The sequence below is a fragment of the Fragaria vesca genome, linkage group LG2 (assembly GCF_000184155.1).
Source record: "Fragaria vesca subsp. vesca linkage group LG2, FraVesHawaii_1.0, whole genome shotgun sequence".
In the NCBI taxonomy this organism is placed as follows: Eukaryota; Viridiplantae; Streptophyta; class Magnoliopsida; order Rosales; family Rosaceae; genus Fragaria; species Fragaria vesca.
Genome location: NC_020492.1, coordinates 10,647,845 through 10,663,425, shown reverse-complemented (window position 1 = coordinate 10,663,425; position 15,581 = coordinate 10,647,845). Strand labels below are relative to the sequence as shown.

Below are 15,581 nucleotides of genomic sequence, written 5' to 3'. Positions count from 1 at the left end.
GAAAAATAATAAAGAATATAATATATTATTATTGAATTGAAAAGTTTAAAGAGAATAAATTGGATATTGTTGAAGGAGAAAAGATAACGAGAATAACGATCTACTCATTCATTGATAGAAATATCTATTTATAGGTATTACATAGAGTCTCCCGAAGGATCTAGAACATCTATCAACTGTAATATATCCTAATAAGGAAACTGGATTAACCAATCCTACGTATATTAGGGCAAGACACATAATAGAAGGACGAAAATATAATTTCCTTAAACACTCCCCCTTGTGTTACGTCCCTAATACGTTATGGTGTTTATAGTGTTGCCTCGATAAAAACCTTGCCAAGTAAAACAAAAACCTTATGGGTAAAACAAAATACTTGGTCGAAGGGAAAAAGAGCACAACGCACCAACTACAATTGAAGATAACATGTGATGCATGTAAACTCCCCCTGATGTCTACACAATGACTCCCCCTGATTGGTAACTCAATCTCGGAGTACAGATAAACAGCGCAAGCCAATGCACTTCATATACTTCAAAAGTAGACTTGGGCAACGATTTAGTCATTAAATCCAGCCACAATATGCTTAGATCAGACTTGCTATGCTTAGCATTACTTTGATCTTCAAGGAGAAGGTTGCCTAACAACTCAAAACATAAGTTCGCGTTGAAAATCAGATTCACGCTTGGCATGACCTTTGTGTACTTAAACAGTCATAACTTCTTCGATAGAATAGGTATGGACGAACTGTATAAAGTTCTGGAAACTAGATACACGTAGCTTTCCAACCATACAAGGTCCATAACCTAGTTCATCTTGAGCTGATCACAAAGCTCTGTCGAAGTTAACTGTTCTGCAAAAGCAGATTCTCGGACAGATCCGTCATACTTTACGAAAATAGCGATAACTCACTCAATATGATAGCTGTGATCAAATGGTTGGTGTCCCTGGAAAGTAGACACATAGACATTTCCAATGATATCAATTTCACCATTTTCCAACGAGTGGGCTATCCTGTAGGTCTCGTGGAAGTTGACCTACGAAGCTGGGCAGATTCTGATTACGCATTTGATGTGTCTTTCTATAGGGATGAATAAGCCTGAACCTTTAATAGAAGGAATCACTGCCATTACATTGGCGTTGCGTGGCGTATCCGGCCACTACCTTGATGTTCTTTCACACTCATCTAAGCGGGAGCGCAGATGCTCGACCGCTAGGAAAAGAGTCGAAAGACTAAGGAGAACTTGGCCTTACAAGTTTATAGTGAATGAGATGTCAAGTCGAGCATATTGTAACAAGTACATGAATATGCTACCGTACTTAGATGGAGGATTTCTCCAAAGACTTCTTCGTCATACAAACAAAACGAGTCTTCTCAACACTTCGACCGATCAAGGGATACATATAGGCATAACTTCATCGTCCTTTAGATTGCCTTAAGCCGACATATGAATAAGCATCATCAATAACGGTCCTCACTTTCGAGACCAAGTATTCCCAAGATCCTTTCATTCTTAATTTTGGATTAGTGGTATCTCTTAGTTTAACAAGAGTTCATCACGATTCATCCAGAATTTACACGCAAATAGGCATAATTCTTCATATCCCTTTCCTAATCAAGTAGATACTTAGCAAATACCTTACAAACACGCTCCATGGTCAGGAGCCACTTAATTTGGGTGAAAACCGATCTATTCAAGATCTTTATGTACATCTCTTAGTTCCCAACAGAGATAAGTTGTGACCACAAGCTGCATGTTTAGTTTTTCGGAAACTACCAAACTGACAAGGTAGTGGAGTGCAATGACATCCATTACAAGAGTATATCTCATCGTAGTCGATTCCAGGGCGTTTGTGAGAGACCTTACGCCAGAAAGTGAGTCTAAACTCTTTTTCTCACTACGCTTTCTAACAAAGACATAACTGATAGAGTTTACACTTGGGGTGTCGGCATCACCTAACCAAAGCACTATCTCTTTGTTTAAACTGAATCGCATCTTTCCATTTAGGCCAATCTACAACGTTGGTTTTTTCTCAACGAAGTATGGTTCGATATCAAACTCATTAAACCACGTCATCATGTACACCGGTGTAATTTTTAAGTATAGAGATCTCTATATAGATTGGTATTGACATTGAGGCGTCCCCCAATAATGACCATAATCCAGAAATAACAGACGAATGAGTATCATTGATCAAATGATCAAGTTGTGCCAAACTCGCATTCTTCCTTGGCGAGTATGTATCGAACCAAGTGGCCTCCCCCTAAACCGTGGGAGCCACAGCCTAGCGACACTATCTACCACATTTGTGGTGTCACCATGCCACCATCTATGGGTGACGACATGTCCTCTTATCCGGACATCAATCCTTACAGGCATGTTTGCAGCATGTATATGTGATCTTGTCACTTTAGGGAACTTGATGAGACACAGTAAGGACAAACCATGACAATTCCAAGTCGTTCTACCTGAACATTCTTGTTCATATCTCCACCTAACGACGGGAAGACTGGCTCATCAAAGTGACATAAAAGAGATCGCATGTCAAGGTTTCTATATTAGCGGACTATAGTCGGAAGCTTATGTCTTATTCAAAGACAATATTCATCATAAATAACCCATCATTGTGCACTTGTGGAGGCGCAATTTGGCACATACAACATGTGGACGATATGTGGATGATATAGATTGCAGAACGTTAACTCAATCTGTTAACGAATATGCATACCGTTACAATCGTAACATAAAAAGTTGAATGATGGTGGGCAAAGATGAACAAGAAAGAACTATGACCCTGCTACAAACTGTAGCCATTGGTCTTACTGGTCCAAAAAACCGCTGGCCTCACCGTCGGGACCGGTTAAAAAGAAACCGGTTGAACCGACTGCTAGCATGACGGGACCTTTGTTTTACACTTCCTTTAACGGTTCACTATTTTTCAGAGCTCCAAACGCTACCAAATTTTGTATGCAGGTAGACATGGGCGTTAGGATTGCAAAACCGCCAGCCTCAACGATGGAACCGGACGGAAAAGTGCCGAACCGGCCGTCGGAGTCGCTGGACATCCGTGAACACTTATATTGAGCGGTTCACCACCTTCCATGTCTCCAAATGCCACCAAATTTTGAAAATAGGTAGGCTTGGATGTTAGGAATCAGTGGCGGCAAACAAAACCTCAAGAACCGGTCTAAAAGTTGATGAACCGGATCTCACAATGACTGGTCCGCAAGCTGAAAAACCAGAAATTCTAGGTTTTGTCAACTTTTCAATCATTGTTAAGGTTCCCTATAACATCCAATTGTTATGGCTTGAGTTAAACCATTGTGAACATCACCATAGCTTTATTATGCCTTAAAGTGAAGAATGAGAAGTCATCTAGGCCAACATCTTATGTATCATTCTTGTAGAATCACTCATAGACATTGTAATTAATGTCTTACTTAGTGAACAACAATTTAGCATCTTGTTCATATGCGAGTCTCTACATTTTATTGTCTTTAGCGTAGGAGGGTGTCGCTCCTAATCTTTGCTAAAGAATAAGCTTTACAAAACAAGTAACGAGCATGACCAATGTGAGATCATAGGGGGTTCTGTTGCGTCATATTTGCTTATGAAAGCATGAGTAGTACCTCCATTGTATAAGAGGATGACGCGGACGGCTTGAATGCCATTTATAGGCCGTGAGCATTGCTCATGGCGCCACCAAGTTGTATTTTGGTTATCTTTGATCTCAATGGTTACTTTGCTCAAAAGAAAGGATGTCCAGGAGAGTCTTTACTCTTTAGTATATGGATCATCAAAACATGTCCAAAATTGTCTCAGACGATTTATGTTAAAGCCTACATGAGTCGATGTCTCCATTCTCATCATTGGTGACAATAACCGATTCAATTAACCGAATCTTAGTGACTCATGAATGTTGCGCATTCATTATAGTGATACATAAGAAATTCTCATCAATTCTCACAATGTGTTTCCAGGTGATAAACGTTGGCGTGAATATCATTAAGTCATAGCACGGTTCGATTGCTTCCTTATGCATAAAGAGCATGTGTGACTTGAATCATAACGCCATTAGGCATTGAAACTTGAGCATTAATCCGCTCTTTGGTTATTTCTGATGATTTAGTCATCGTAGTCACAACAGATTTATAAAGAACTAAATCCATGAATAGTTGTTTATTCCTTGCAATAAGCTAAGCACTCAATCTCTCTACAACACATTCGTATACAAGAATGTAGAAACAACAGTCTTATGTCAAGACATAGAAACCGAAATATGTTAACAATTTCAATGGAGATTGAAAAAAAGGTATTGGTTACCTTTAGAGTGCATTACATGACGTGTAATACTACATTGATGGATGAAACAAGGCTTAGAACATGCCAAAACTTGGCAAAATTGGTCGTGAGCACCCACGGCCCACTGTTGGATCTTGTAGAGAAAGAAGATGATTTTTCAACATCTAATTTTGGATGACATTTAGCGTAACGCAATTTTCTTTTTACAATTATGAATCCGCTCAAGAGTGTAGAAGACTACTCTTGTTTGTAATGCCTTTGCAATTGTATAAGTGTGCATTGTGCCACACTTGACATTACAAATCCTCTTTTGATCCAAAAACGATGTGCATTGCGCTACATCATGATATGCCAAGTGTGCATTACGCCACACTAGGTTTGATTATGACACCCAAATATGCATTGCATCATATTTGATTCGATTTTAGCCTTTAGAAACGCCACCTTATAATAACTGGTGGTCCAATGTAGTGTCATGTTGTAATGCGATATATTGCATTAACATATAGCTTATGTAGATCGAACCATATGTGCCAGACAAAATCCGAATATATATATTTGCCAACAATTATAACGAGGTCTTGATCATGAATTTAATTCAAAATATAACGACTAAGTAACTTTAGTCAAATATGTGAGGCATGGTTCTAAAAAACGCCGCCCAGGGCCGCCTAGGCGCTGGGCGGCAGGGGACCGTTCCGATTTTGCACAAATCGTCGAAGCTGGGCGCTAGCGCAAAAAACGGCTGCCTAGGCAGGCTAGGCGGCGCCTGGGCGGGCTGGGCGGCCCAATTATGCTTTTTTTTTCTTTTTTTTTGCTGGCCCGATTATGGTTTTTTTTTTTTTCCATTTTTAACCTATCGGATGAAGAGGAAGAAGATGAAATAGACTTTGAGTTTGAGACCGACACAGAAGAAGTGCAAGAGGGATATGGAGAACAAGAATTTGAGGCATAGGCTAGTAAGAATCTAATTTGTTTCTTTCAAATTGTTTTTTTTATAATTTCTAAGACCCTTGTTGTTGAACATTTTGTCTATTTTTGAAGTATTTTGCTATTTTAGAACATAATAGTGATTTTATAAATTTTATTTATATAATTATTTGAATTAAATAAATAAAAGTTATAGAAAATAAAAAACCGCCTAGGCGCCCGATTAATCCTCTGGGCGCTAGGCGCTCGCTGTCCGCCCGACTAGCGCCTAGCGTTTTTTAGAACCTTGATGTGAGGTGTATGCCTTCACAAAACTTGGAAAAATAAACAGATTTGTAGTCACATAGACTATTAAACCGAAGTCTTATGCTTCATATCTTCTGCAATATACCTTTTGCTTTTAAGATCCGTAACTGTGAGAATAATATTCTTATCTTCTTCCATATAGTGAGTTTCTTGCTTCAACTCTATATATTTCTTGTATACATTGACCATAATATTGCTTTCATTGCAATTAGTGAACCGATGTAGAACCACATCAATAACATGATTTTTCTTTCATTTACTGGCCCAATCTTTTTATGACATATGGGGTTCGAGGTATTGCCTTTCCCTCTTTTCAGAACTTGTGACACAAAATCCGTCACTTTTTTTTTTGTCAAATCTAGGGCTCATATTTCGATCAATTATTTCAAATAACAAGATGGAAGAAATACTATTATCGATATACGATACTTAATTCCAAGTAATTGGATTTGGTCAAGACCAAGGTTTATGGTAACTCAATTCAATGTAAACCGTGACAAATTCCGTCACAAATCGATGTTAACCGCGACAATTTTCGTCGCAAATCGATGTTTGTCCCTTTATTAACCACGACAATATTTTGTCGTAATACCGTGACTTGTCAAACCATCACAAATTTCAACTTTGATATGAGGGGTCCCAATTCCTCACATCAACCCACGTCATAAGAAAGATGGGGGTAGAAGAAGGCTACGAAGCCCGACTATGAAATTAAAATTCAAAAACAGCAACTTTTATAAAAACTTACCTGCTAGTTTGCCGTGTAAGAGAAATTGTTGCAATTTTCATACGTACTTCCACATGCTGGCAGAGAAGTTACTTGTACAATTCCATCGCGATCAGTCACGCGATAAATTTCATGAAATGAAAACATATGGTTAGTCATATTCACCATATAATATATGTAAATGTAAAAGTAAAACTAATTAAAGAATTACTATAGTAAATAAACTGTTTTTACTCTGAGGAAAAAACTTTTTTACCGGGAGGGGCAAATTTACCGTTGTGCCCCTCGTACAATCAGTAGTGTCACATCCGGAAACATGCAGCGGGTCGGATCTTGAAATCCGGGTCGAGCAGATCCGGTTCGGAGCTATGGCTGCGACGCCGGTCAGGGACTAGGTTGCGCGCAGGGATCAACGGACGAGCGCGTGGAGGCTGGGTCGGGGGTGATTCGGAGCAGCTCGTTTAGGCAGCAGCCTTGTGGGGGTAGCGTGCAAGGCTGAGGCGCTGGGTTGCGATAGCGGCGGCGACGGGAAGGGTCGCAGATCTTGTGCGGTGGCGCAGGAGATGGCCAGGGAAGGAGGTCGCTGGGCCGCGCTCGGGGCTGAGGTTCGGTTCTGCTGGGGATCAGATCGGCTCCGTTGAGGGTTGCCGGATCGGGGCTGTTGAGAGGTTAGGGTGCCCATAGCAGAAAACGGTGACCAGGGCAAAAACGGTGTATTTTTTTTTTTTTTTTTTTAGGGTTTCGTTATCGGGGTAGAGCATCGTGCTGATAACGTGTTGAAGGAAAAAAGATAAAGAGAATAACGGTCTACTCATTCATTGATAGAAAGACCTATTTATAGACATTACATATAGTCTCCCGAATGATCTAGAACATCTATCAACTGTAATCTATTCTAATAAGGAAACTGGATTAACCAATCCTACGTATATTAGGGCAAGACACATAATAGAAGGACGGAAATATAATTTTCTTAAACAGATATTTATTTTTGTATAATTATTGTTCTTAATAGTCATTAGGTAAAGGAAAATATATGTACATCATTTAATAATTCACAATAAAATGAAGTTGTGTAAATTTGGAATGTAAACATGCTCCATCAATAGAAGAGAAAGAATCAAAAATCATAATAAAAACTTATAAAATTTCTTTTATTATCCATAAACCAAACATCATTAGATGGCCAAACCGATAAGAAAAAAAAAGGCAAAAATGGACAAGGTACATAGTCTCATGATATAAACCCTATGCCAAAAGGGAAAAAGAAAATCTATTTGGCTGCTGACTTAATGAGTTCGAGGGCATCGGATTCGGCTGGAAGTGCAGGAATTGCACCCTTTTGAGTAGTACAGATAGCTCCGCAAGCATTTGCAAAAGACAGAGCCTCCGTCAATTTTGCTTCATCCTATATGGTCAAAATAAATGAATATAATTAGACGTCAACAACAAAGAATAACGTCGATTGATTATCATAATGAGAAAATACGAAAGTTTAAATGAAATCTTACCTCAAAAATAGACAAATCTTTAGCCATAGAAAGAAGAAATGAACCAACAAAAGCATCACCCGCACCAGTTGTGTCAACAGTTTTTACCGCGAAACCAGTCACATTTCCTTTGAATTTCTGTATATATGTTACATTAATTTAAGAAAAGTATATTAGTATGTGTACGTAGAAATCGTAGCAACTAGCAAGTGTTGTAGGTCGGTAAAAGTACAAGTACGTAGTGTACCTTAGTAAAGTATCTGCAACCCTTCTCGCCATCAGTGACAATAAGCAGTTTGAGGTTATCGTGCCAGAGGGAGAGAACCACTTCTTCTTTGTTAGGATCACCTTGAGTTAGGAATTGCACCTCATCATCGCTCACCTAATAAATTAGTACTAGATTGGTTAAAACTTATGATCACTCATGATATGATAATATATAAATAATAATCTACATTAATACTATAAAAGAAAGAGCTCTAATTTGCAACAATACTGATCTGGGGTCAAGTATATATATATATATATATATATATATATATTGATTGATCTACAGATGCGCACACATGTAGGTAAATATATATATTAAGGGAATTATGTTTTAAAATATAATTGAGTATAATTTCATGATAATATATATCTTATATATGCTTGGCTTAATCTATATCTACAGATGCACACACATATGAACATATGAAGGTAACGTATGTAAAAGTAGGTAGGTACCTTAATGAAATCAGCCTGATTCCAGATGCTCTTGATGCCATCTCTAGCAGCATCGGCAGAAGGCCAGAGGGGCAACCTGACGTTGGGATCATAGGAAAGCAGTATACCGGCATCCTTGGCGGCTTTCATGGCAGCCATATGAGCAGATTTGCATGGCTCAGATATAAGGCTAATGGATCCATAATGGAATATCTTGGCCTTCTTAATCAGATCCATATTCAGCTCTGAATCCTTGAGCAACATGTCAGCACTAGGGTTCCTGTAGAACATGAACTCCCTCTCGCCGTCCTTTCTCAAGGTCACAAACGCCAGTGCGGTTCTGGCATGCGTATCCACGCACACTCCCTCCGTGTTCACTCCATTCGTCTTCAGTATGTTGATCAGCATGTGTCCAAACTCGTCATCACCCACCTACGTACGTACATTCATATATTAATTACATACGTAATCGAGGATTAATCGTGTAGATCGAACAAAGAAAGAGATCGGGATCGAGAATAATTAAGGAACGTACGTACCTTTCCGACGAATGCCGATTTTCCACCAAGCTTGGTGATAGCACAAGCCACATTGGCAGGTGCACCACCGGGGGCTTTGAGGAAGCCGGTGGACTCGGCCAACGAAACTCCAGCGGTGTCGGGGACAAAGTCGATCAACATCTCCCCGAAAGCAACAATCAATGAATCTGCCATCTTCTTTTTCTTCTTCTTGTGATCCTTGTTCTTCTGGTCGAGATCTAAAGTGTAGGGTGGCTGGTGTAAACAAGTTATTCAGCAACTAGGCCTTTATATAGGGAGCTGTTTCATACTTTGGCAGCAAGATAACTAACTGGTAATGCATCGCGTGAAATTAGGATAAGATGGCTACTTACTATCTATATCTCGATATGATATTGATTTCGCCTCAAATTGGTTGTACCATATACCTATCCCAACTCAAACACAATAAACAAGCTAGCTTCATTTGTGTCCTGTGCGCTAAAACTATATCCCACGCCTTATTTTATTTTTATTTTTATTTTTTTAGAATGAAATTATTGCATTACATAGCAATTTAGATAAGTTTTTTTGAATATTGCCATTCACAGTCATTAATGACCTTCCGATCTTCTTTTTACTATGTAATTTTAACCCACCTTAAATATATTAATTGGTGGATCAGTACTTGTCTTTGTGAGTTTTCTACTTCTCTTTCGGTCATTATTCCTATATATACTCAAGGATTTACTCATTAATAATTTCATTTCTACTTTAACACGAAACCTTAATCTTCTCTACTTATACTCATGGATTATTATCTTCTTTATTTCTGCTTAGAATTCATTCTTTTCTTTTCATTTTTTTTTTCTTTTCTCGAAAGGTCGAATAAGGGAACACTTCTGCACCTTCTTTACCTCTCAATAGGGTTGTTGCCCGTTCAAATTTCAACGTCAGATTTTCAAGTCTCTTTGCAATTTATGAGGGATTGTCGGATTCAATTCTCTGCGCAATTTATTAGGGATTTTCCGAAACAAACTATTCAAAATGGGAGTATAGTGCGTTTACTATCCAATTATGGTAAGAAACTCATTTGAGATTGTTCCGTATCTGGTTATAAATCGTACAGACATAAATGTACAGAACTATATTGTAGTCAAGAGTACGTGTCTGATTTATCATCATATTCGAAGTTTTAACTCTTTGGGGATTGTATCCTAAATCCTAATATTAATCCATTTTGGATCAGATACAACCATCATATCTGTGAGTGTCCGATATATCATCATATTCTAAGTTTTAACCCTTGGGGATTGTATCCTAAATCCTAATATTAATCCATTTTGGATCAGATACAACCATCATATCTGTGAGTGTCCGATATATATATCATCATATTCTAAGTTTTAACCCTTGGGGATTGTATCCTAAATCCTAATATTAATCCATTTTGTATCATCATATTCTGTTTAGGATTAAATCCCATTTTTTTCGCTAAAAAGATTTGTGTGTGGGAAGTTTTGTTAAAAATGATCAGATTAATCTCAGTAGGATCCGACTTTCTTTCTGGTATTTATCGAGAGCATCTTCAGTACACGGTGCGTATCTTCACATACATACATGGATAGTTAGGATTAGAGGAAATAATATAGAAACATGATGATCAAATATATGAATTGTTATGAACGGTTAAGATTGCGTCGTGCATACAAGAATTTATAGTATTTATCTGGCTTTTATTTATGTTTTCGTTTTTTGCGGTGGTTACATGCAGCTCAAATATTGGCCTAGGGTTTTGCACTCCTCGCACTAAATCTCGATTTGTACTCTCCTTCTCATTCGTGGCCAAAGGTAAAGCCATCGATCGATGCCTTTCGAGCTAGGATCAAACTGTGAAAGAAGCGTTACCCCTAAAGGATGCCAATGGCTATTGAGAAAACCCACCAAAGCCACACTATGCCAATAACATCATCAGACGACACAAGAGACACGACATATAAAGCAGCATTTAAAGCAAGTGTCGTCTGATGGTTTTTGTGGTTTTTTAGACGACATATAAAATTAAAAGTCGTCTCAATGACATCCTACTTCAATACTTTTAAAGGCTAGTTCATTTTTTCTAGATTTGTAAAAATCATACGACATATAGGTGCGGTGTCAACAAACCCAGAAATTCTCACTTTTAGCTGAAAATTAAGACCTTATATATATGTTGTGTGAGGAAGGCTGTCCAAATCTAATTTTTAGCTCTTTTAATATACTTCTGGAGACGACAAACATTTGTCGTCTGAAAATTGAGCTAAAAATTGAGCTAAAATGAGGTTTTTAGCTGAAAATTGAGACCTCATATATGTGTTGTGTGAGGAAGGCTGTCCAAATCTGGTTTTCAGCTCTTTTAATCTACTTATGGAGACGACAAATATATGTCGTCTGAAAAAAACTGAAATTTTCAATTCGAACTTCCCTGTACAAGTTTTAATGTGCTCAACTTTGAGACGACATAAATATGTCGTCTAAAAAGAACCTTAAATTTTCAATTGCGCACGAAAGCAGTTTTCTCACCCTTAGCGAATTTGAAATTTTCCCGCTTGTTGATACCCAAAAATGTAAACATGTTTTTTTTAGAGACTTAAGGTCAATGATCAGGCTTAGAGTTGATATGAGGCCTGGATCCGAGTTGTTTGGTCTGCCTCGAGCGACTCCGGGCTTGGTACAAAATCTCTAAGCCACGACATGACATGTCCAAATTATAGGAAGAGGTCACGAAAGCCATGCCAAGCCTACACAAGGCCCATTTGGGAGTCAAGCCAACTCATGCCATGCTCGTTTATGCCCAAGCCTACTATGACATGCTCGTTTATGCCCAAGCCTACTATGACATGCTCATTTATGCCCAAGCCTATCGAGGGAGGTAAGCCCACGCCATGATGTTTATGCCCAAGCCTACTATGGCATGCTCATTTATGCCCAAGCCTACTCATTTTATCTATCTAGGACGTAGGAGGCAAGCCACGCCATGACGTGCCCAAATCTACTCAAGACCCATTTAGAGTTAAGCTAGGCCATGCCATGCGAGTTCATGTCTAAGCCTACTCTCTTTACGGCAAGTGGTGTCTCATGGACACGCTTCAATGACCACCACATGCCCGCCCATTTCATGCATGTGTCAACACACGCCAGACACATGTGTCAACACACGCCAAGCACAGTTGTGCACAAGCATCGTGGATGGTATACACCGAAAACCATCCATCACGACATGCCATGCCATGTGGCCAGCCAGTAATGTGGACCCAAGACACACTAGGCCAATGGGGCTTATTTAGTGGGTTGTGGTGTGGAAGGACACAGGATTTTTGTCAGGCCTATGAAGACCAAATGTCAAGTGTCCGAGATGTCTTGGGAGTCGAGGATCAAACTTGAATTTGAGTTTCCCGTGCATAGGCATGTAACGGATACCACATCTCATCATCTCATCACCCAATGCCTTTAGACATAGGATGTTAACATCACAAATCACCTCAGACCAAGTCACCTCAGACCTGTCTCCACAACTTTCACTTTATAAGCTTAAGGCAAACCCAAGAACATGTCTTGTTTGAACCCATTAACCAAAAGTAGCTTGGTAAGAAATCGAGAAGGGATGCCTCAGAACCACTGCCACCTTTACGTTTTCTTAGCTTAAGGCTCGAACGATGATAGTGAGACAGAGGGTTCTGACCTTTGCTAAAATTAGAGAGTCACGGGTCATTTTTTTACCCTCAGTCTTCGACCTCAATTTTATTTAAAGGAAGCTACAGCGGGATTGAGACACAACACCTACAGGCAAAGAAACCATTACCAAGTTCATCATGCTCAACCAACCCTAGATCACCACCACCATACCCATCCTTCCAAACACTCTTCAGACACCTCTAAACACCACCACCACCACACTTTACAATCCCTCACCCACATTAGACCTTTTTCACGATGAGCATGCATTCTGTTACACTTGCAAGATCCTAGCTCCCATACCATGCACACTACTAAGTCCTCTTAGTATTGATATTACACATGCTTGGAGCCTCTCCATCACAACAAAGTCTATCCTAGGAAGACTTTGGGCCTAGTCCTGCAACCCTAAAGGGGAAGATCGGATCATCAAGCCCAACAACGGCAAGCTCCTAGATCCTCATTCAATTTCTACCCCAACATAAATTGGCGACTCCACTAGGGACTAGGCCGTGATTCATTCAAATGGCTCCTTCACACAACAAGAGAAGCAAGGGTGCTAACAGCACCATGTCTTCACAAGATGGGGGAGGGCGTCAAGATGGTGAAGAGTGTCAGGAGGAGTCTGCCTCTAGGCAACACGAGTCTGGGAATCATGATAACATGCATGAGAAGGAGACGGTGATCACTGCCGCCAATCTCCTACGTACTTTTAATACTTTTGGAGAAATCCAGAGGGAGCTAGTTGAAGCCATGAAGGAGATAATAAGCTCCCTCTCAGCTAAGAAACCCCAAGAGGAACCAGACAAGCACTCTCAAGAAGCTAGAGATAAGAACTCTCATGAGGAGTCAGCCCCAGGGGCAGTAGTCAAAGAATCCAAGCAAAAGGGATCAAGAGCTGAACAGAAGAATACTTCTTTTGTCACTCAGGAAGATGTGCTTGCCATGCTAGAAAGAGAGTTGCAGCGCACCAATGAAGATTGGAAGTACCTCCCCCAACCACCTTACTCAGCAAGCTTGGTCAATCGCCCTTATCCCAAAGGTTATGAAACACCAAGCTTTGTCCTCTTTGATGGGAGAAAAGGAAGTCCAAGAGAGCACATAAGCCGTTTCATTGATGCTCTTGGACCTCACGCTGGTGATCATAATCTCAGGCTCTAGGAGTTCTCAAAAACCCTCACCGACCGTGCCTACACTTGGTATACTACTCTAGCACCGGGTTCTATTCGTACTTGGGAAGATATGGCAGACAAGTTTTGCAAAAAATACTTCGAGCATGAGGAGAGAGTCACTTTGGCTCAACTCAACAGCACTCGCCAAAGATCAAGCGAAAATCTAGTTGAATTCGTGAGGCGCTACAGAGACCTTGCTTTGGATTGCTATGATGAGAAAGGAGAAGAAGCCTTGGTGGAGATCTGCGTCGGTAACATGCTACCTAAATACAGGGTGTACCTTGAGAATGCAAACATAGGTACCTTTACACGCTTGATGGACGTTGTAAAGAAGACAAGCATGTCTATCAAGGTTGTTAATGAAAATAGAACATGGAGGTCAGAGAAGGATACACATCAAGCATTGACAATTGGTGAAAGGCACTCAAACTCAAATAAGCTCAAGGATAAAGAAACTTATCCTGCTTTGCCATGCTATGACGAAGAACTTAATGCCATCCTAGATACCATGTTTGTTGATGGTGTAATCAAGCCACCATGCCCATACAAAAACCCATCTAAAGAAGACAAAGCACACCCACGCTACTGTAGGTACCACCGGCTTGTCAGTCATCCTTCATCTGCTTGCCAATTCCTAAGGAAGTTTCTTAATGAAAAGATCCAGGATGAGACTTTAGCTATACCCTCCAAGAAGCAAGCTATTGATGAGGAATTTGCCTCGCCGGCGGCCAGGAAAAGAAACAGCCGCTGTCATAACTTGCTTTGAAGATGATATGGAGGAAGGAAGCCGCCCTAGTGGCCAGGTGCCCTACTTGGTTACGGAGCCGAAAGAAGGATGCTTTGACATAGTTTCTTGGAATAAGAGTTGTATGCCACAGAGTTACAATACCCCAGGCTCTTATCCCATAGAGTGGAAGGAAGATGAGCATGCTCACTATCACATGGGGGATTCAAGCAACAAAGAAGCGACTGGAGTGACATTCACAGATTTGGAGGAGAATGTGGCAAGGTCTCACCTCAACGAAAGCAAAAAGCAGCGATCTTATCCAACATGTGCACGAGTCCTTCAACAGAGCCCAAAGTTCAAATCTCTTTTTGATCAGCTTGAGTACGGACAACAGGCTAGGCAAGCAGCAGTAGAAGCACTCATGCAGGTCTCAGCTGATTTTGGGCCTCAAAGATCTTCAGTTGAGTCAGCCAACAATAGGGCATTCATGGAGGACCCTAATAGTGTAAATTCACAAAGGAAGACATAGTGGCTCCTTGCGTAGACCACCAAAGGCAAGCCTCAGGACCTTCCAAATTTTCTCCATCATGGGAAGGTCCTTTCATTGTGAAGGAAGCTTATCAAAGCGGATGCTACATGCTTGTCTCACAAGATGTTGTGACAATGGGTCTCATCAACAGCAAATGGCTCAAGCTTTATCATTCTTAGCTCATCTATTTTCCTCCCTTTGGTGGGAACCCTTTTGTACTTTTGTTCAAGCTTCCACACCTTTTGTTTGAGACCACAATAGTGTAGCCAACCAAGGAAGCATGACACTCGAATAATGTTATGATTTATCCTTGAAAAGAGTATTCCCTTTGAAGTCCATACTCCCCTCACAAACTCCCGTTATTTTTTATGCTCACACAAATAGTTTAATTATGTGATCTAACTTTTGCTCACATAACCAAGGGGGGCTGACACAAATGATAAAGGTCATAATAATGGGATCTCAAGCATAATTCATCAA

General features: G+C 40.0%; 1 protein-coding gene across 1 annotated transcript; it reads right to left on the bottom strand.

Moving 5' to 3' along the window:
- Nucleotides 1-7,420: 7,420 nt before the first annotated feature.
- LOC101291585 (putative fructokinase-5-like) lies at nucleotides 7,421-9,236 on the bottom strand. Its single transcript, XM_004290231.1, has 5 exons — nucleotides 9,002-9,236; nucleotides 8,484-8,894; nucleotides 8,005-8,139; nucleotides 7,779-7,895; nucleotides 7,421-7,675 (listed from the first exon to the last, which is right to left on the bottom strand). Exons 1-5 carry the CDS (start codon nucleotides 9,173-9,175, stop codon nucleotides 7,541-7,543), a joined length of 972 nt encoding a protein of 323 aa, XP_004290279.1. The 5' UTR covers nucleotides 9,176-9,236; the 3' UTR covers nucleotides 7,421-7,540.
- Nucleotides 9,237-15,581: the final 6,345 nt, after the last annotated feature.